The sequence below is a fragment of the Aquarana catesbeiana genome, linkage group LG06 (assembly GCF_042186555.1).
Source record: "Aquarana catesbeiana isolate 2022-GZ linkage group LG06, ASM4218655v1, whole genome shotgun sequence".
NCBI lineage: Eukaryota > Metazoa > Chordata > Amphibia > Anura > Ranidae > Aquarana > Aquarana catesbeiana.
In genome coordinates, this window is record NC_133329.1 from 413,466,174 (window position 1) to 413,488,671 (window position 22,498).

Genomic DNA, 22,498 nt, shown 5'->3' on the forward strand with positions numbered 1-22,498 from the left:
GATATATATAAAAAGTCACATTTTATTTATACAAAGATTAAAGTGCAATAAACGTCTGGTCTCTATACAAACACACCTTCACACTGATAACATGTCGGGAATCAATGTGTCTCAAGCAAGATAAATGATATTTTATGTGGCTCCCAACGTGTTTCGAGGATCAACATAGTCTTCACCAGGGGATAAAAGTGAAGCAAGAAAACAAGTGGAATAAATAGGAATGTAAATCACATAACAGAAGATAGCATTTGGTAGCGATGTGGTCTTTACATTTCGATTTATTATACTTCTTCATTCTGGGGGGAGGGGATACAGGAAGTAGAGTGTCGCCAGGGTGGGAAGCCATCATTGTAAACTTTTGATGCCAAAAATCATAGATGTGGAATTTCATATATTTACTAATTATTTAGTCCTAATAGTGCAGCTTGGAGTTAGAATTCCCAGCATCCTCTGCAGGGCCCATTCCTTCCCGCCATCTTCGGTGTGTGTGTCCTGATTCGGGGGGAGGGGAAGACATGTGTCTGTGCCTCTCATTGGTCAGATTGTCCATTATGATTGTAGATCAGAATGTCGCACAGGAAGCCCCACCCATTCCTTTACCTTCTGATCCCCCTCTGTATATCTATGGGATGGAAGTTTCCGGTATGGGTGGATCATTTTCTGAACCAACATGGCCATACGAAGGTCACCACTGAATTAGGATAAAAATCATTCAGCTGATGCCAACGCAGCCAACTTGTTCCATTAAGTGAAAGCGTTCGACCACACAGTGCGCCGTCAGTCGGGCCTCCGGGTCGTGGTCCCAACACTCAGTGATTGTGTCACACAGAATTTCCATCCCCTGGAAGAAGAAAACCAGAATAAGAAGAGCAGATCATCACAGCTTACCGAGCCTAGAGACCTCAGTCCACCAATGAAGGCAAAACTTGGCAGGACAGGTACTCTTTTTTTTTTGTTCTCTTAACAGAAGTGCTTATCTTTGGCATTGCCAACCCATTAATATTATTATAGAGGATCTATATGGTGCCAGCAGTTTACACAGTGCTATACCATATAAAGGGAGACGGTACAGTTACCATACAATTCAATACCGGAGGAATCAGAGAGCCGCGCATGAAATATAATCAGAATATAGACCGACCCCCATACTAAATGATATAATAATGTATCAACAATAAAAAACAAAAGAAACCCACAATTGGGCACTATTCCTCCCACTGACACCAATGATGGGGCACTATTCCTCCCACTGACACCAATGATGGGGCACCATTCCTCCCACTGACACCAATGATGGGGCACCATTCCTCCCACTGACACCAATGATGGGACACTATTCCTCCCACTGACACCAATGATGGGGCACCATTCCTCCCACTGACACCAATGATGGGGCACTATTCCTCCCACTGACACCAATGATGGGGCACCATTCCTCCCACTGACACCAATGATGGGACACTATTCCTCCCACTGACACCAATGATGGGGCACCATTCCTCCCACTGACACCAATGATGGGGCACTATTCCTCCCACTGACACCAATGATGGGGCACCATTCCTCCCACTGACACCAATGATGGGGCACCATTCCTCCCACTGATACCAATGATGGGGCACCATTCCTTCCACTGACACCAATGATGGGGCACTATTCCTCCCACTGACACCAATGATGGGGAACCATTCCTCCCACTGACACCAATGATGGGGCACTATTCTTCCCAATGATGGGGCACTATTCCTCCCACTGACACCAACAGTGGGGCACCATTCCTCCCACTGACACCAATGATGGGGCACTATTCCGCCCACTGATACCAATGATGGGGCACTATTCCTCCCACTGACACCAATGATGGGGCACTATTCCTCCCACTGACACCCACAGTGGAGCACTTTTCCTCCCACTGACACCAATGATGGGACACTATTCCTCCCACTGACACCCACAGTGGGGCACTATTCCTGCCACTGACACCAATGATGGGGCACCATTCCTCCCACTAACACCAATGATGGGGCACTATCCCTCCCACTGACACCAATGATGGAGTACCATCCCTCCCACTGACACCAATGATGGGGCACCATTCCTCCCACTGACACCAGTGATGGGGCACTATTCCTCCCACTGACACCAATGATGGGGCACTATTCCTCCCACTGACACCAATGATGGGGCACTATTCCTCCCACTGACACCCACAGTGGAGCACTATTCCTGCCACTGACACCAATGATGGGGCACCATTCCTCCCACTAACACCAATGATGGGGCACTATCCCTCCCACTGACACCAATGATGGAGTACCATCCCTCCCACTGACACCAATGATGGGGCACCATTCCTCCTACTGACACCAATGATGGGGCACTATTCCTCCCACTGACACCAAAGATGGGGCACTATTCCTCCCACTGATACCAATGATGGGGCACTATTCTAAACACTGGAAATCTTGAGAGCTACCATAAACAAATATTAGGTTCTTATGTAGAAAGCTGCTGGCACTGATCATGTCCGATAAGGCCGTGCACTCAGCATATAAATAAAAGAAAAAAGTGTTGCTCTAATTTCTATTAATAAATTATTACCTGTGTGTTTCTACATTATATATATATACACTGTAGACTATATCTGTAGCAAACCACATACATAAAGTCCTCTAGTGACATCATTAATTAACAAAAAAGTGACTCTGTGCTACAATATAGTACAACATGTAAACTATGAATGAATCGCTCGGCCTTTCCATGTAGACACTCTGAGATTTGTCTGTAGAAGACCGAATACATAAAGTGCTTATAGTGACACAACTTATCAATCAAGTGACTCCGTGCAAAAATATAGTACAATATGTACAGTAATATAATATCATCATCTGTCATAAAATTAGAGATCCAATATATAAGTGCTCAAATTATATTCCCCATCGTGTTCCCATACACTACAAAGTGCTCTGGTGACCGATTCACAAGCTGACATACATTATATATAAAGTCCATTCACAGTTCAAAACATCCAAAGCAGCTGGTGATGGCAGAACGTGTCCTTGTGTGCACTCGGGTGCGCCCCCTTCAGGATGTGCGCTCACCTTAGAGCGTGTGACCTGCAATTAACCCCGGTCAGAACACGCATATGAACCCCCTCTGGGATCAGTGACTGTGTTGGGATCCTGGGCTGGTTGCTGGTAACGTTTTCCACATGTATATGATACAAAAATACTCAATAGTGTGATATCGTTTAAACTATTTATTTATAAAATGTAGCCCCTTCTTTAGGGTACTCACATTTCATGGGTGCTACAGAGGACCACTCTTTACAAGATCACAGGTAACGCTGAAGTGATGTGTCCTTTCCTTTAGCTGAGATCACTCCACTGCCTCCTGCACCGTCCTGTCCCCTCCCCAATGCGTGTCGATACCTGGATTATGATGCGTCTTCCTCTGGAAATTTGGACGATTGCTCTGTCAGTCACTATATAGTGTTGCTGCGACCATTTACTTGTAGACCGCGGACATTCTATTGTCTGTGGCATCTAATTCTACTCTCAATATCAATGTATTGCCTCCGTTGTCAGCCTGATATTCAATCTCTTTATATTCTCAGCCTCAATACAGTGTACGATGTACTCCACTGGAAGAAGATTTCCTTCTTTTATACCTCTAACTCAGGACGGTGCATAGAAAAGAACACACTACCTACAGCCCACATACACCCCAGGGCTGTCTTTAATATTGATTGGGCCCTGGGCAAACATTTTCTTGGCCCCATCCCCCCCCCCCCCCCATTCTGAGATATACAAAAAATAGCAGGTGGACTCAGAATCAGTTTACTGCAGCAGATCACACAGTGATTCCAATTGGTTGCCAGAGGTTACAGCCTATGCTTAGCGCTCACTGGCTGGTTGCTAGAGGTTACAACACATAATTTCTGCTTGCCGATTGGTTGCTGGAGGTTACTGCACATTATTAGTGCTCACTGATTGGTTGCTAGGGGTTACAGCCCATCATTACCACTCACTGATTGGTTGCTAGAGATTACAGCAGATCACTACTGTTCACTGATTGGTTGCTACAGGTTAATGCACATTATTACCACTCACTGAGAATCCCAAATAATTGAGCAAGTAAAGTGGCACATTAATACAAATACTGCAGGAGATGATTAGAGACTGCAAATATACTGCAGGAGATGACCAGAGACTGCGGACATGCTACAGGTGACAATCAGAGACTGCGGACATGCTACAGGTGACAATCAGAGACTGTGGACATGCTACAGGTGACAGTCAAAGACTGTGGACATGCTACAGGTGGCAGTCAGAGACTGCAGACATGCTACAGGTGACAGTCAGAGACTGCAGACATGCTACAGGTGACAATGAGAGACTGCGGACATGCTGGTCTGCTGGACAGTAAACTGCACCTTTATTTGCACATTCGTTCTGTGCAAATGGGGCAAAAACAAATGTTCTTTAGGCCATCTTCTCTCCTGAATGAATGTTATTTGCCTTGGTAAAATACCACATAATGGCCACTAGATGGAGCTGAGAAGCATAGGAAATACGGACCTCTTTGTAACAGCAGATACAATGTAACAATTCTAGAGACAGAAATAGTTACCACCACTCAGGACAATCCAAACTAGAATTCCTCGTCCTCCAAAAGAAAGGAGAGAGCCCCAGGTGCTGGCAATTGCTAGTATGGATGTGGAAGGCTGAAAGGATCTGGACAGCCGCTCACCGGGATAAATGTATTGAATTCTTCTTTTATTCGAAAAACAGGATCATAGGTACATAAGACACCTCATGAGTAAGCACTTTGTGTAAGTGTGAAACGCGTCAGCTGTTGTGCTGTACCACTCCAGTGGTGTCTTATGTACCCTATGATCCTGTTTTACGAATATAAGGATTCAATACATTTATCCCGGTGTGCGGCTGTCCAGATCCTTTCAGCCTTCCACATAACAGTTCTAGAGAACTAGGAAATAAATGTAACCTTTATATAGTTTTCTCTATACATTTCGCCATTTCTATGGAGTTTGGCTCACCGGATCTCTCCGCCAGGAGTCGGGTATGTCTGGCCGTCCTCTTCCATGGAGCACAACGTCCCTCATGGTCTCCACACACGGATGTTCCCGTACCACTGAGCCAAACGGCAACTCATAATTCTTCACCTCTGTCAAAAAGAATGACCAGTCAAGAGGTATAAAGAGGAAACACTCACATGGTGGGGGGGGGGGGGGATCATTACTCTGACCCTTCCATTTTGTAAGGATGTAAGGGGCTGTACAGGGGCCCCATGATTTCTGATGGTGACCCTCGGTGTACTTACCAGCTGGCCAGTACAAAAAGAAAGTCAAAACTGCATTAAAAACCGAGGTCTCTGTTGCATACATTTACAAATACAGTATCTGACAAAAGTAAGTACACCCCTCAGTCACATGTCTGTAAATCTTTTCTTCTATCTTTTCATGTGACAACACTGAAGAAATGACACTTGTCTACAATGTAAAGTAGTGAGTGTACAGCTTGTATAACAGTGTAAATTTGCTGTCCCCTCAAAATAACTCAACACACAGCCATTAATGTCTAAACCGCTGGCAACAAAAGTCAGTACACCCCTAAGTGAAAATCTCCAAATTGGGCCCAAAGTGTCAATATTTTGTGTGGCCACCATTATTTTCCAGCACTGCCTTAACCCTCTTGGGCATGGAGGTCACCAGAGCTTCACAGGTTGTCACTGGAGTCCTCTTCCCCTCCCCCATGATGACATCACAGAGCTGGTGGATGTTAGAGACCTTGCGCTCCTCCACCTTCCCTTTGAGGATGTCCCACAGATGATCAATAGGGTTTAGGTCTGGAGACATGCTTGGCCAGTCCATCACCTTTACCCTCAGCTTCTTTAGCAAGGCAGTGGTGGTATTGAAGGTGTGTTTGGGGTGGTTATCATGTTGGAATACTGCCCTGCGGTCCAGTCTCTGAAGGGAGGGGATCATACTCTGCTTCAGTATATCACAGTACATGTTGGCATTCATGGTTCCCTCAATGATCTGTAGCCCCCCAGTGCCGGCAGCATTCATGCAGCCCCAGACCATGACACTCCCACCACCATGCTTGACTGTAGACAAGACACACTTGTCTTTGTACTCCTCACCTGGTTGCCCCCACACACGCTTGTCACCATCTGAACCAAATACATTTATCTTGGTCTCATCAGACCACAGGACATGGTTCCAGTAATCCATGTCCTTAGTCTGCTTGTCTTCAGCAAACTGTTTGTGGGCTTTCTTGTCCATCATCTTTAGAAGAGGCTTCCTTCTTGGATCATAGCCAAGCAGTCCAATTTGATGCAGTGTGTGGCGTATGGTCTGAGCACTAACAGGCTGACCCCCCCACCCCTACAACCTCTGCAGCAATGCTGGCAGCACTCATATATCTATTTCCCTTTTCCTGGCCTGCTGGGCTGCATGCTCAGATAAGGGTTTGGTATGGATTTTGGTGGGGACCCCACACAATTTTTTTTTAATTCTGGCGTGGGGTTCACCTTAAAATCAATACCGGATCCAATGGGCCTGGTATGGATGGGGGGGGGGGGGGGTGCACAGATTTTTTGTTTCTCTTTTATTAGTTGTCAGCTATTGTGCTATAAGGAAAAGGAATGATGTCACACACTGTACTTTTTTGATTGGACAAGTTGCAGAACATTGAAGTTGCGCTTAAATTGAACCAAATCACACCGTTTTGAAGTTGCACCCGGTGTGAACCAGGGCTTTATCTAATTCCCATGCATTTATTGTAGATGGCTGGATAAACACTATAAAATACAACAATGTACATGGTAGGTAGATGCTCACCTCCAATGGCGTCACACCTAGATGCCACTTCCCACAGGACTAGGGACAGCGAGTAAACGTCCATCTGCTTGAAGGACTCGAGGTCTTCCAGATTCACCCGAGACTCCAGAACTTCAGGGGCCATATACCGCGCCGTCCCAACCTGTGAAATACATAGACTATTATACACTAGGCCCTCAGGACGCATCTTCTCAGCTTGTGGTTCAGGGGTGTTGCTAGAGCCCATTAGACCCCAGGTACACTTGGAAACATTTGGGGTATAAAGGTGCAGAGTTAGGAGGACTTTTTTTTTTGTTCATTTTTTTCTTCCCTTTTGACTCACTTTGCTGTTCCTCTCTTTTTTCTACCAGTCTCTCTTCCTCTCCCACATTTCTGTAAAGGTTCTCATTTATCCAGGTCATGGTATAGCACAGGGGTCTCCAAACTTTTTGTGCAAAGGGCCAGTTAACTGACCTTTCAGGCTTTAGTGGGGCCGGACTGTGGCCAGTGGGAGCAGAAAATGCCTCGGCATCAGTGGAAGAAAACCATGTTCCGTCATTGGTGTCAGTTCAAGAGGGGGTAGTGCCCCAAGGGTCAGATCAAGTCAAGCAAAGGGCCACGTCCAGCCCTCGGGCCACAGTTTGGAGACCCTGGTATAGCAGGTAATAGTTTTCCTACACCTTAAGAAAAAGGGAAATCCTTTGGAGGACAGTGAGGTCCATGTTTTGAACAGAGGACAGCTGATTTGCAATGGGTGTGAAAGAGGCCATCTACGCCAAAATGGACCAACCATCATGGAACAGAAGTGGAGGCCTTCCACACCATCTGTCTTCTACACTTTTTGCTGTTTTAATATCCCCACCCTGGTGATTTCACATCATTTTACATTTTCAGTCAAGTGAATAGAATGATTAACACCTACGCAGACTTCCTGCTGACCAGGATGGGATTCAATAACTAGAAGAAGATGGCCCCACAACTTTCAAACTTCCCATCCTGTTGGACAACCAGCATTTGCCATGACACATTCCATAGTGACTGGATTTAGGTGTTGATGCTACCTGTAGATACAAGTACTGGGGTCAGAACTACAAGCTGACTGCAAAGGATGTCGGTACTTGTAGTTTCTCATTCACAGAATTGTTATCATAGGTGTATTTTATATGATACTGAGACAGAAAATCAATCAAAAATCCAGAAAAAAACATGATACAAATGTTATAAATGGAGTTGCAGTTCAGTGAGTAAAATAAGTATTTGATCCCCCACCAACCAACAATAATTCTGCCCCCCACAGACTGGCTACAGTAGGTGCTCATGTGGTACACAGATTAGTCCTGTCAATATAAGAAGGTTCTCCTAACGACAACTCGTTATGTGTATAAAAGACACCTGTCCACAGAATCTCTTTCTTCCATTCACACCTCACCATCATGGAGAAGACCAAAGAGCTGTCAGAGGACGTCAGGGAGAAGATTGTAGACCTGCACAAGCCTGGAATGGGCTACAAGACCATCAGCAAGAAGCTTGGTGAGAAGGAGACAACTGTTGGAGCGATTATTCGCAAATGGAAGAAATACAAAATAACCATCAATCGCCCTCGCTCTAGAGCTCCATGCAAGATTTCTCCTCATGGGGTGAGGATGGTCATGAGAAAAGTGAGGGATCAGCCCAGAACTACACAGGAGGAGCTTGTGAATGATCTCAAGGAAGTTGGGACCACAATCACCAAACAAACCATTGGTAACACAATACACCACCATGGACTGAAATCCTGCAGCGCCCACAAAGTCCCCCCCCCCTCAGGAAGACACATGTACAGGAACGTCTGAAGTTTGCCAATGAACATCTAAATGATTCAGAGAAGGATTAGGAGAATGTGCTGTGGTCAGATGAGACCAAAGTTGAACCCTTTGGCATTAACTCAACTTGCTGTGTTTTGAGGAAGAAAAATGACCCTAAGAACATCATCCCTACAGTCACACACGGAGGTAGAAACATGATGCTTTGGGGCTGTTTCTCTAATAAAGGTACAGGCCAAATTTGCCGCATTGAGGGTCCAATGGACGGGGCCATATATTGTAAAATCTTGGAGGAGAACCTTCTTCCCTCAGCCAGAACACTGAAGATGGGTCATGGATGGGTTTTCCAGCATGACAATGACCCAAAACATACCGCCAAGGCAACAAAGGAGTGGCTCAAGAAGAAGGTCATGGAGTGGCCTAACCTAAATGTATGGAGGGAGCTGAAGCTTCGAGTTGCTAAGCCACAGCCAAGAAACATTAAGGATTTAGAGAAGATCTGTAAACAGTGGACCACAATCCCTCCTGAGATGTGTGCAAACCTGGTCACCACCTACAAGAAACGTCTGACCTCTGTGATCGCCAAGGGTTTCTCCACCAACTACTAAATCATGTTTTGCTTCGGGTTCAAATACTTATTTTACTCACTGAACTGTAACTCCATTTATAACATTAGTATTGTGTGTTTTTTCTGGATTTTTGGTAGATATTCTGTCTCTATCATATAAAATACACCTATGATAAAAATTATAGACCCTTCATTTCTTTGTAAGTGGGCAAAACTTACACAATCTGAAGGGGAGCAAATCATTATTCCCCCTCCACTGTATATGTTTCAGAAGGTGAACTTATCCTCTAAGCAGAACACAAGGAAGTCTATGTTTCTCTCTAAAAAATTTCTCATTTTACAATTTTGTTTCTCTAATTAGCAGTTAATACAACACATCTTGGAAAGTTGGGCACTTGACTGAAAACCTCAGGATAAGACCCCAACCTCTACAGGCTCACAGCCTAGACTTGGCCCTGAAGAAGGGGGAGCCCATATCCCAGACTTGGCCCTGAAGAAGGGGGGGCCCATATCCCCAATATTTGTTGACTGTATACTTTTATCATAACCAATAAAGACTTTAAACAAACCAGTGGTGGTCATACGACCATCTGTAATGGGTACTCCTCACCACAAATGCTCAGTGGATGGAAAGTCAATAAAAAATGATCCGTATTTACAAAAGATTTACCTGTCCGCTGTTGGCAAAGTCGTCTACAGTAAGCGAGGGGTCCAATCGCAGAGCAATGCCGAAGTCGCACAGAACACATGAGGATTCATTTTTAACAAGGATGTTGGTGCTCTTGATATCCCGGTGAGCGATGGCGATCTTTGCTGCCCCGCACGGCGTGTAGTCGCTGTGCAGGTGGGCCACGCCATTGACGATGGAGCCCGCCATCTTTAACAAGGCTGGCCAGCTCAGGATGTGATTGGACAGGTAGTCCTTCAGGTTGCCCTGGGTGTGGTAAGCCGTGATGATCCAATACTCTTTCTGGAGGCTGCCGACTCGCTCCTCGGAGGTGATGAACTGCAGGACGTTCTCGTGTTTCAGGTTGACGTCGGTGAAAATGCGGCTCTCGTACTTCCAGGACGAATATTCCTGGGAGGGGAAGATCTTCACCGCTACCGTCTCATGGTGGCCGGATTCGGTGTGCTTCAGTTTGGCCCTCCAAACTTCGGCGAACCGGCCCTTGCCGACGCGTTGGTCGAGCTCTATCGGCAGCAGCTCGGTGTTGTGGTTGATGCTGTTGGCACAAGCCATACTTATTTCTCCCTGAGAGCCGGCGGTCAGCGAAGAGGACAGTCTGTAGCTGTACTTGGCCTTCTTGCTTTGTAGCGGCACGCTGGCGCTGTGCCCGGCCTTGTTCACCCATGACTTGCTCCTCTTCCTCAGTCGCTGGGTGCGATATAGGTAGAATAGGGCAGTGATGATGACTGCCAACAGCAGAGGGGGGAGCAGGCTGATGGTGGCCACAGGAAGAGCCTCCTGGCTGTGCAGCATGGCGTATCCTGCCGAGAACAGAAAAAAATTCTACAATGAAGTTCACAATTCCATACCTCCCAACTGTCCCTGATTTCGAGGGACTGTCCCTGATTTCGAGGGACTGTCCCTGAATTCGAGGGACTGTCCCTGATTTGGAGCAATGTCCCTCTGTCCCTCATTCCTCCTCATTTGTCCCTCATTTTGGTCTGATCTGTATAGATGTATATAAAATGCATTTTTTATCTATCAAAAAGTGTTTCCCAGCACTAAACTTTTCATCCAATTTCTAAATTGCTGCATTTGTAAATTCCAAAAGCCAATATAAAGGAATAGTAGTGGTAAAAAAAGCACTTGTGGGTTCAACCAATCTCATTTTTTTTGTACAATTCTCCTTTAAGGGGGCGTGGCAAGGGGTGTGTCCTATGCCTGCATACTTTTGCTGGTAGATGTCCCTCATTCCAATCTCAAAAAGTTGGGAGGTGTGAAATTCACAGAAGATCTGAACTGAAAAATCATTTATATTGTTGCAAAAATAATGTGAAATAGAGATGTGCGGGACAGAAAAATGTGTTTTCGTTTAGTTTCGAATTTGTTTGTTAGGTTAATAATCTCCTTTCGTCATATTCATTACGTTATGTTTTCAGAATTTGTTTTGCATATTTGTTATATTCCAGTCAAATTTGAAAATGCATTTGAATTTGAAATGGAAACATATTGCAATAAAGTAAGGTATAAAATGAAATAAGATGATGATTCCTACTTAGGTTGTTTTATAGGATATAAAAGAATAGAATAGAAAATAAAGGAATAGAATAAAACAGAATAGAAGAGAAAATATTGTATTCTATGTTTTTCTATTCTTTTTTATTCTTTTTTATTCTATTATTTTATTTTCTATTCTATTCTGTGTTCTTCTATTATTTTTCTATTCTATGCTATAAAGCAGCCTAAGTAGGAATCATCATCCTTTTTCACTTTTATACCTTACTATATTTATTGCAATGTGTTTCCATTTCAAATTCATTTTCAAATTAATTTTTAATTGAATTCGGATAATTAGTTAAAGTATAACTAAAGGCAAAACTTTTTTTTGTGTGTTGGATAGAGTGCAGAGGGATTAGAACCCCTGTCAGTTTTTACTGCTGTCCGAGCCCCCCCGTTTAAGGAGATTCCCCCTCTCTATTTGTCCTGTTTACCATTATCATTGAAAGATGAAGTAAAAGAAAACCCCAAATTTTGGGTTGTCACCAGAAAAGTAATAGAGGGGAAATCTAGTTCTGATGACCTGAGGAGTCCCCAATGAATTCCTTTAATTTGCAGGGATTTCCTTTTACTTCCTGTTTGGCTATGGGACAGGAAGTGACGGTATATCTGCGCAATAGTACACAGATGTTGAAAAAAAAAATCTGACAGGAGTTATAACCCTCCCTTACTCTATCCAAAATAAAAATAAAAAGGTTTTGCCTGTACAGTAATACCTCGGATTGCGAGTAATGCGTTTAACGAGCGATTCGCAATACAAGTTATTACTTTTGTAAAATCCTGACTCAGTTTGCGAGCGTTGTGTCGCAAAAAGAGCAGGATTCAAGCCTCAGCGGTCTGCAGTACTGCATGTGGCCAGAGGTGAGGGGGCGCCGGTTACACTCGAAGCCACTTGGAAACACTCCGTTCCTGAGTGTTTCCGAGCCTCTCTGAGTGTTTCTGAGTGTCTCTGGCGCCCCCGCACCTCTGGCCACATGCGGTACTGCATACAATAGAAGTCACTGTGAAATGAATTATCTGAGTTTCCATTGACTTCTATGGAGAAACTCGCTTTGATATGCGAATGCTTTGGATTACAAGCATTCTTCTGGAACTGATTATGCTCGTAATCCGAGGTATTACTGTAGTTCGACTTTAAGTTAAAATTTATTTTAAATTAGTTTGAAATTCATTACTATTGTGATTCAGAAATTCGGATACATCCAAATCCCCGAATGACAAAAATTTCATCTGAATTGCGATTTGTGATAAAAACGAATTGCTCGTGTCTAGTATGAAAGTCTAATTCTAGACAGAAGATTTCATTATGGAACCTCCGTCAGATTTTGATCAATGACCTCGTCTCTTTTTCCCAACAGGAAGTGATAGAAAATCTCCTCATGGGTGACACAGAGATCAACTAAAACTCATTTTTGGTGGGGTGGGGGAGGGTGGGAACACCTTCCTGCCCCGGGGGGGGCACAGAGGGGTATTTGAGGTTTTGCGTGTTTCTGGTGTTCTTTTTTCGGGTGGAGATCGGCCACAACTGCGGATTGTATAGAAATGAGGCGGGAAGGTTCCCATCTCCTTCTCTCTGAATATATTCTCTATTAATACTCGGCGCTCGCTTCTTTCATGTCTTCTATTCCTGGAAATGCCGGTTGTTGGAGTTCAAATCTCCAGCTCGGCCTTCCCAGAGTGTTTGCCAAAATAAATAGGAGGGAGAGGAGGAGGGCAGCAAAGATGGGGGGCTCAGGGACTGGGGGGGGGGCAGGGAAGACAGGAGGCTCAGTGATGGGGGGTCAGAGCAAGGAGACAGAGAGGACAGGGGGCTCAGAGATCTGGGGGGGGCAGGGAAGACAAGAGGCTCAGTGATGGGGGGGCTCAGAGCAAGGAGACAGAGAGGACAGGGGGCTCAGAGATCTGGGGGGGGGGGGGGGGCAGGGAAGACAAGAGGCTCAGTGATGGGGGGGCTCAGAGCAAGGAGACAGAGAGGACAGGGGGCTCAGAGATCTGGGGGGGGGGGCAGGGAAGATAAGAGGCTCAGTGATGGGGGGGCTCAGAGCAAGGAGACAGAGAGGACAGGGGGCTCAGAGATCTGGGGGGGGGGGCAGGGAAGATAAGAGGCTCAGTGATGGGGGGGCTCAGAGCAAGGAGACAGAGAGGACAGGGGGCTCAGAGATCTGGGGGGGGGGGGGGGGCAGGGAAGACAAGAGGCTCAGTGATGGGGGGGCTCAGAGCAAGGAGACAGAGAGGACAGGGGGCTCAGAGATCTGGGGGGGGGGGCAGGGAAGATAAGAGGCTCAGTGATGGGGGGGCTCAGAGCAAGGAGACAGAGAGGACAGGGGGCTCAGAGATCTGGGGGGGGGGGGGGGGCAGGGAAGACAAGAGGCTCAGTGATGGGGGGGCTCAGAGCAAGGAGACAGAGAGGACAGGGGGCTCAGTGATCTGGGGGGGGGGGCAGGGAAGACAGGAGGCTCAGTGATGGGGGGGGTCAGAGCAAGGAGACAGAGAGGACAGGGGGCTCAGAGATCTGGGGGGGGCAGGGAAGACAAGAGGCTCAGTGATGGGGGGGCTCAGAGCAAGGAGACAGAGAGGACAGGGGGCTCAGAGATCTGGGGGGGGGCAGGGAAGACAAGAGGCTCAGTGATGGGGGGGCTCAGAGCAAGGAGACAGAGAGGACAGGGGGGCTCAGTGATCTGGGGGGGGGGGGGGAGAGACAAGAGGCTCAGAAAGCAAGGGGACAGTAATCAGGGGGGCGGTGAGGACAGGAGGCTCAGTAATGAGGGGACAGGGATGACAGGAGGCTCACAAAGCAAGGAGGGGCAGGGAGAGTGGGGGAGGGGGCTCAGAGTAAGGGGGCAGTGAGGACAGGAGGCTCAGAGATCTGGGGGGTATGGAGAATGGGGGACTCAGTGATCGGGGGTAAGTGAGGACAGAAGGTACAAGGGGGTTCTACTTGTGCAGGTTCTGAGTCTGACATCCCGGTCCTTACTGCACAACCGTTGAAAAAGGCATATAGGACAGGAACAGACATACGTGACAGGGACAGGCATACGTGACAGGGACAGGCATACGGGACGGGGACAGGCATACGGGATGGGGACAGGCATACGGGACATGCATATAGGATGGGGACAGGCATTTGGGACGGGGACAGGCATTCAGGACGGGGACAGGCATTCGGGACAAGCATATGGGACAGGCATACGGGACGGGGACAGGCATACGGGACGGGGACAGGCATACGGGACGGGGACAGGCATACGGGACGGGGACAGGCATTCGGGACAAGCATATGGGACAGGCATACGGGACGGGGACAGGCATACGGGACGGGGACAGGCATACGGAACGGGGACAGGCATACGGGACGGGAACAGGCATTCGGGACGAGGACAGGCATACGTGACATGCATATGGGATGGGGACAGGCATTCGGGACGGGGACAGGCATTCGGGACGGGGACAGGCATTCGGGATGGGGACAGGCATACGGGACGGGGACAGGCATACGGGACAGGAACAGGCATACGGGACGGGAACAGACATGTGGGACAGGCATACGGGACGGGAAAAGGCATTTGGGACAGGGACGGGCATATGGGATGGGGACAGCCACATGGGGCGGGGACAGGCACATGGGACGGGCACACGGGGCGGGGACGGGCACACGGGGCGGGGACAGGCACATGGGGCGGGGACAGGCACACGGGGCAGGGACAGGCACCCATATGGGGCGGGGACAGGCACACGGTGGGGACAGGCACACGGGGCAGAGACCCATACAGGGCGGGGACAGCCATATGGGGCAGGGATAGGCACACGGGGCGGGGACAGGCACACGGGATGGGAACAGGCACATGGGACGGGGACAGGCACCCATACGGGACGGGGACAGCCATATGGGGCGGGGACAGGCACACAGGACGGGGACAGGCACCCATACGGGGCAGGGACAGGCTTACAGGATGGGGATTTAACATTGTCAGACATCACTGGCTGCATGCTTGCTCCAGGTCAGTAATTCACTAGGCGACTGCCACATTTCTATCCTCGTAGATGCCTTCTAGCCGTCATTTATGGAATTTCCTCTGGCACAATATAAACAATGTGAGGATGATGATGATGAGGAGGAGGAGGAGGAGGAGAGGGACGACCATGGATCTTATTTATGATGAATTACAAAGTGTTGTCACTTTTGGCAAAAAAAATTAGGTTTCTGTACACAGCGGAATATAAATCCTGAATGGTAGCCTTTAGATAATGCACTTTACTCTGACTTGCGGGGTGTAACTTTCCTCAGAGGCCAGGCCCAGAGCAGCTCCGCCCCCGCAGAGCCCTTACCATCCGAAGCGTTGTAGAAGATGAGCTTGTCGTTGCATTCCTGCTCATCCACACAGCCGCAGATGTACAGACGGCCGGTCTCGGAGGGCATGGCCTGCATCACACATCTGGCCGAGTTATAACTGGGCACCAGGACGTTCTCCAGTGGGAGGAGAGGGTGATGGCACATGGACGTGACCCGCACGCTGTCATTATCTTGCTTCCTGAAAATAGGAGACGGGTGTAATTAGTACCTGTCACATGACAACACCAAATCTGATTTGATAGGCGAGTGTCAGCGTTGTATAAGGGGCACTATATATGCTTCTGCAATTTGGTGCATTGCGGAACACGTTCATTACAGCAACGCACATAAACGCATGTTTAGTCATTTTAAATGGAACCTCAGTGCACTAAGGCACTCATGTGACAATGTACCGTAAGTACCGTGTATTGTGGTGTGCTGCATTGCCAGATATGGTGCATGTTCATTTGAATGGGCTGTTGACACAACGCATGTTAACACGTGAAAAAATACGGCATCTGGGCTACACTTTGAGGACACCTGGTGCCAAATGCCAAGACAGAGCTCATCATATACCCTGCACCCTCAAGGAAGACAAGGAGTTCCCGCCTTGGACCTCCCAGCTAACGCATTTCGCCCACAAGACTGGACTTAATAGGTAAAAGATTCAGCCAAAACCTGTGGGTGAAATGCGTCAGTGAGGGCCCCAGGCGGGAACTCCCTGTCTGTCTGCAGCGATAGATTTGCCAGCATTACAGTATATGAAATGCGGCCGGCTATGTTCTCTTTTCCCCTTTACATGTTGGTTATGGCAGATCAATGGGCGCCTTGATAACACGGCACATTATATTCGGTTATCAGGACCCCCTATATCCCCGGTGCTAGCTCCCTCCACCTTACCAGACGGTGGCGCAGATCTCCTCGGCACTATCGCAGTACGAGCTCAGGCTGCAGTTGGTGAAGCAGATGGCGCCATCGCAGATGGGGTGGGAGTTGTCGCACCATTTGCAGACATTGGTCATGGCGTTGCGGTAGGCATCGGCGGCCATCGCCACTAATGGAAACAACGAGAGAAAAACAATAAATGGCTGAACAAGACTTCTCACTGGGAGATCTCTGGGGTGATGGAGAAGGACATTGGTGGGAATGGTGAATAGTTTTCTATATGGCCCCTTCCATCCATTGTGGGGCAGTAGCACGCACACCGTTCATTTCTGTTGGACTTCCAACACACAACAATCCACCCAAACTGGAGAAGAACCTTTATTGCCAATAACTTCACTAGGATGTACATACAATGTTCCCAACTGTGAGTCAGGGTGCATTTGGCAAAGAACGATGGGGTGACATTGAAAATGTACCGCCAGTTGTGCTTTACCTGGAGTTACCCTACATTGTGTTGACACACAGTAAATCACACATCTTACCATACGTTATTCCAACAAATTGTTGTGAAACCCCCTTAAGGGGAGGGCAGTTTGTGTGCAGTCCAGTGCCTAACATTCTTAAAAGCCTCTGAAAGGAGGAAACCAGCGCAATTGTGGAGACTGGTGCCGGCCGAATGAAGTTTTTCCCCGCCCAGACCCTCCTTGCCCTGATGCGTTACACCTGACAAGGGCGTAAATTGTACAACCTTTAAGATTAAGCCCTTGTCAATGTGAAAACTGCTTACATTGGTGGTCAGTGTAGAAGTAACCTATTACATTTGTGGTCAATATAGAAGAGACCCTTTCTACATTGGCTGTGGTTCTAGAAGTGACCTTTTTCATCATTGGTCAGTGCAGAAGTGATCTTTTGCATATGTGGCCAATGTAACCTCTTATATTGGTGGTTGGTGTAGAAATGACCCCTTAATTTGGTGACCTCAGTAGAAGTGACTCCTTAAATTGCTGGTTAGTGCAGGTGGGAAATCAATTAATCAATGCTGACTGCTCAAGAAGGCCCACACTCTCAGAAGAAACACACAGCACCCTGGGGAGGAACCTTTAGTAAATTCAGGAGGAGCCTCTAGCACCCTCAGAATAAAACCCTAGTAACCACAGAAGGAACCTCTAACATCCTCAGGGAGAACCCATAGTAACCTTGGGAGGAACCCTAGTAACCTTAGAAGAACCTCTATCACCTCAAGGAGGAATACTAGTCTCTTCAGAAGGAACCCTTAGCGTCCTCAGAAGGAACCCCCTGTGACCTCAGGAGGAACCCCTAATAACGTCAGGAGGAACCTGTAGCACCCTCAGGATGAACCACTAGTAACCTCAGGAGGAACATCTAGTAACCTCAGGAGCAATCTCTAGTGGTCTTAGGAGGAACCCCCTAGTACTCTCAGAAGAAACCCTTAGCATCCTGAGAAGGAACCCCTAGTAACCTCAGGAGGAACCTGTAGCACTCTCAGAAGAAACATCTAGTAACCTCAGGAGGCGTAACTTCAGGAGGAATCTCTAGCAGCCTCAAGAGGAACCCCTAGTAATCTAAGAAGGAACCCTTAGCATCCTCAGAAGGAACCCCTAGTAACCTCAGGAGGAACCTGTAGCACCCTCAGGATGAACTGCTAGTAACCACAGGAGGAACGTCTAGTAACCTCAGGAGGAATCTCTAGCACCCACAGGAGGAATCCCTAGTAACCTCAAAAGGAACCCTTAGCATCTTCAGAAGGAACACCTAGTAACCTCAGGAGGAACCCCAAATAACTTCAGTAGTAACTTGCAGCACTCAGGTGAATTGCTAGTAACCTCAGGAGGAAACTCTAGCGCCCTCAGGAGGGGCCCCGGTGGAGAAACACTGCTCTGGATCAGTCCTAAACTGGGGACATTGATCTGCCAGCATTGTTTGTCCTCTGATAATCTCACTCCTGGCGTAGGTCTCCTCTCTGTGGCTCTGTTATGAAGAGTTGTTTTCATCTTATAATTAGTTTTTAGTTTCTTCCAAACATTTCTCGGCTCTCGCATGCTATCTGTTTGAAGTCTCATTCTGGTAACATCTGGGCTGTAGCTGTCAGGCCTGTGTGGTCATAAGAAACCACAGAGGCATTAATCTGGAAAAGTGTTCAGCTGGGTTTAATCAGAATATTGATGAGGATGTGGCTAGACTATAAACGCTGTCAATTAACCCTTCGTAAGGCTGCGTGGAGCTCTGCGTTCAGGGAATGGTCCAGTGCTGTCATTGGTCGATCAGCGCACTTTATCTTTTGCTCTACTTCTTCATAACATGGAAAGTTTGGAGTTTAGGGGATCCCTTTATTGGCTGATTGAAGTGTTTAAAGATACAAGATTTTGGGATGCCTTTAGATCCTTCTTCAGGATTCGTACAATCCAAGGCATCCTGGAATCTCACATCTTTAATGACCTGATGAGTATCTGAACCTCAAAGATAAAGGTCAATATAGTGGCTCAGTGGTCAGCACTTCTGCCTTGCAGCGCTGGGGAGTTTAAACCCTGACCGAGATACTATCTGCATGGAGTTTGCATGTTCTCCCTGTGCTTGGTTGTCTTCCTCCCACACGCCAAAGACATGCTGGTAAGATAACCGGCTCTGGTCTACACTGGCCCTATTATATCAGATGAGGACCTTCGATTGTAAGCTCCTGAGGTCAGGGAGTGATGTGAATGTACCATCTGTAAATGATTGGTGCTATATAACTACCTGGAATAATAATTACATATATTATTAATCATTTATATTGTATAATGATTGGTCTGTGTATATAGACGCCGTGCACTATATACACAGATCTGATATTTGATGCGTCGTCTTTACAATCCGCTAATAAACGGGAATCACTAAACTCCGAACGTTCCATACCGATCAATGACTGAGCCGAGACCCCACCACTGCCGGCAACGTCATGTGACTGGATGGAGGAGATCTGATATCACTCCCCCCAACCCATCACTTTAGCCCTCTCATCCCTATTACCCCCCCCCCCACTCGCCCCCCCATCACCCCAACTCATCATTATCACCCCCCATCATTATAGCCCTCTCATCCCTATTACCCCCCCCCCCACTCGCCCCCCCCATCACCCCAACTCATCATTATCACCCCCCATCATTATAGCCCTCTTATCCCTATTACCCCTCAACTCATCACTATCAACCCTCCCATCACTATAGCTCTCTCATCCCTATTACCCCCCCCAACTCACCCCCCCATCATTATCACCCCCCAACTCATCACTCCCCCTCCCCCAACTCATCATTATCACCCCCCATCACTATAGCCCTCTCATCCCTATTACCCCCCAACTCATCACCCCCCCCCCATCACTAAAGCCCTCTCATTCCTATTACCCCCCCCCCAACTCATCACTATCACCCCCCCCAACTCTTCACTATCACCCCCATTTATCACTATAGCCCTCTCATCCTTATTATCCTCCCCAACTCATCACTATGACCCTCTCATCCCTATTACCCCCCCCCCCCAACTCATCATTATCAGCCCCCCCCCAAAAAAACTATAGCCCTCTCATCACTATTACCCTCCCCCAACTCTTCACTATCACCCCCCAACTCATCACTCCCCCTCCCCCAACTCATCATTATCACCCCCCACCACTATAGCCCTCTCATCCCTATTACCCCCCCCCCCAACTCATCATTATCACCCCCCATCACTATAGCCCTCTCATTCCTATTACCCCCCCCCCCCCAACTCATCACTATCACCCCCCAACTCATCACTATCACCCCCCCAACTCATCACTATCACCCCCCCAACTCTTTACTATCACCCCCATTTATCACTATAGCCCTCTCATCCTTATTATCCTCCCCAACTCATCACTATAACCCTCTCATCCCTATTACCCCCCCCCCCCCCAACTCATCATTATCAGCCCCCCCCCCAAAAAACTATAGCCCTCTCATCACTATTACCCTCCCCCAAATCACCCCTATTACCCCCCCAACTCTTCACTATCACCCCCATTTATCACTATAGCCCTCTCATCCTTATTACCCCCCCAACTCATCGCTATCACCCCCCAACTCATCACTCCCCCTCCCTATCATTATCACCCCCCCACCTTTTTACTATAACCCTCTCATCACTATCATCCCCACCCCCTCCAACTGATCAATATCACCCCACCTCCCCCTCACTGTTTCCATCAACACAGCTATCAGATCAGGTCTTTTCTGTGTGTCACATCCAGCAGATCACACATTATACAATCTCCTACACATTGTACAATCTCACACATTATACAATCTCCTACACATTATACAATCTCCTACACATTATACAATCTCCTACACATTATACAATCTCCTACACATTATACAATTATACAATCACACACATTATACAATCACACACATTATACAATCAAACACACTATACAATCTCCTACACATTATACAATCTCCTGCACATTATACAATTATACAATCACACACATTATACAATCTCACACATAGTACATTGTATCACATTGTCTGGTCTCCCCCATATTGCAGTGTTGGGGTGATCTGGGGTCAGGTACTCACACAATAGCAGTAGCGCAGTCATGGCAGTCTCCTTCCCCATCCTGCAGGCAGATCATTGTTCTGAAAACTGCGGCAGCATCACAGCCCGTCCACCTCCTGCTCGGGAAAGGGGGGGATGGGGGGGGGGGGGTTGCAGCTGTTCCAGAGAGGCAGATGTGGAGTCTAATTCCAGCCACCAATCAGAGCTCTCCGAACACACAGAGAGATCCCTCCATTCCCTCCACATCATCTCCATTCCGGGGCGGCCGAGGTGGAAGAGCCCCTTCTCCGAATCCCTCCCATCCCGGGATCAGATCTCAGAGCTGCTGGATGGGAGTGTTTCCTGCCCCCCCCCCCCCGACCTAAAAATACCCCAGAAACAACAGAAATACCCAGACTCGAATCTGCTTATATGGTTCCTCCCACCTCATTAACATAATGATGAAACTTCTAAATAAAACCCCTTCTCATTACATTCCTTATTTTAGACCCAGTGATGTCCTCACCAAGTCTCTGTGCTTCTCTATGCAATGCAGGCAGATCATGGCTGGTGGGAGGAGGTGATGGCAGGGGGTCTGTACATAAATTCCTGGAAACATCACAGCCCCCAGCCTCAGCACTCCTCTCAAGAGTCCTTAGCCCTGGTGCAAGCAGTGGGAGGAGTTATGCAAATATCAGCAAGCCTTGATGGGTGGATGCCAGTCTGGAGGAGTGGGCCGTCCTAACAGGCTGTATTTGCATGCAGACCATCCTAGGTAACACCCACATTTGATGCTGACCCTCCATTAATAAAAAACCTAAAATCCAATGAATGAAAGGGGTGGGCCAGGGACAGTCAGGCTGGGGAAGAAAGCGCTAGATGATGCTGGGCATCCTCCAGCCAACAAAAGAGGTGGCTCTATCTGACTCTGTACCTGCCGTAGAATCTTTTTCCCTTGTAGAATCTATATCCCTTTCTCCCTCAAGTCCATTGAAGGTATATGGTAATTCTTGGACATTTGGGTTAAATGTAGCAAAGAAGCTGAAGGCCAGCCCCAACCGCGCCCCTAACCCTAGTCAATGGACCTCAGGAAAGAGATTTTACACTAAGTACCTATATTGTCTATTGAGGGATACAGGGACAGTGATTCTTCACCCTTCAGGATGCCCAATAGCAATCCACCTGAGGGAAACAGCCATGGAGAGACCCAACCAACAGACATGGAACCTTACCATACCATACCATCACATTGGATCTCTCCGTGTGATCCTTCTGTCTGTTGGAT

At 47.6% G+C, this 22,498-nt stretch overlaps 1 protein-coding gene across 2 annotated transcripts; it reads right to left on the reverse strand.

The window, feature by feature from the left end:
• Positions 1-4: 4 nt before the first annotated feature.
• LOC141147306 (TGF-beta receptor type-2-like) lies at positions 5-22,003 on the reverse strand. Of its 2 annotated transcripts, none has more exons than XM_073634514.1 (7): positions 21,255-22,000; positions 16,669-16,822; positions 15,765-15,967; positions 9,885-10,702; positions 6,866-7,007; positions 5,060-5,187; positions 5-841 (listed from the first exon to the last, which is right to left on the reverse strand). In XM_073634514.1, exons 1-7 carry the CDS (start codon positions 21,292-21,294, stop codon positions 713-715), a joined length of 1,614 nt encoding a protein of 537 aa, XP_073490615.1. In that variant the 5' UTR covers positions 21,295-22,000; the 3' UTR covers positions 5-712. The 2 variants fall into 2 exon arrangements, with proteins under 2 accessions (XP_073490615.1, XP_073490616.1); XM_073634515.1 differs by lacking the exon at positions 5-841 and adding an exon at positions 3,300-3,453 and having other exon boundaries at positions 21,255-22,003.
• Between the last annotated feature and the right edge of the window lie 495 nt (positions 22,004-22,498).

Excerpts from the sequence above, each read along its gene's own strand:
- LOC141147306 (XM_073634514.1), bottom strand. The coding sequence starts at position 21,294 with ATGGGGAAGGAGACTGCCATGACTGCGCTACTGCTATTGT. Across the intron at positions 15,968-16,668 it reads GAGATCTGCGCCACCGTCTG|GAAGCAAGATAATGACAGCG; the intron begins GTAAGGTGGAGG and ends TCCTATTTTCAG. Across the intron at positions 10,703-15,764 it reads CTTCTACAACGCTTCGGATG|GATACGCCATGCTGCACAGC; the intron begins GTAAGGGCTCTG and ends TGTTCTCGGCAG.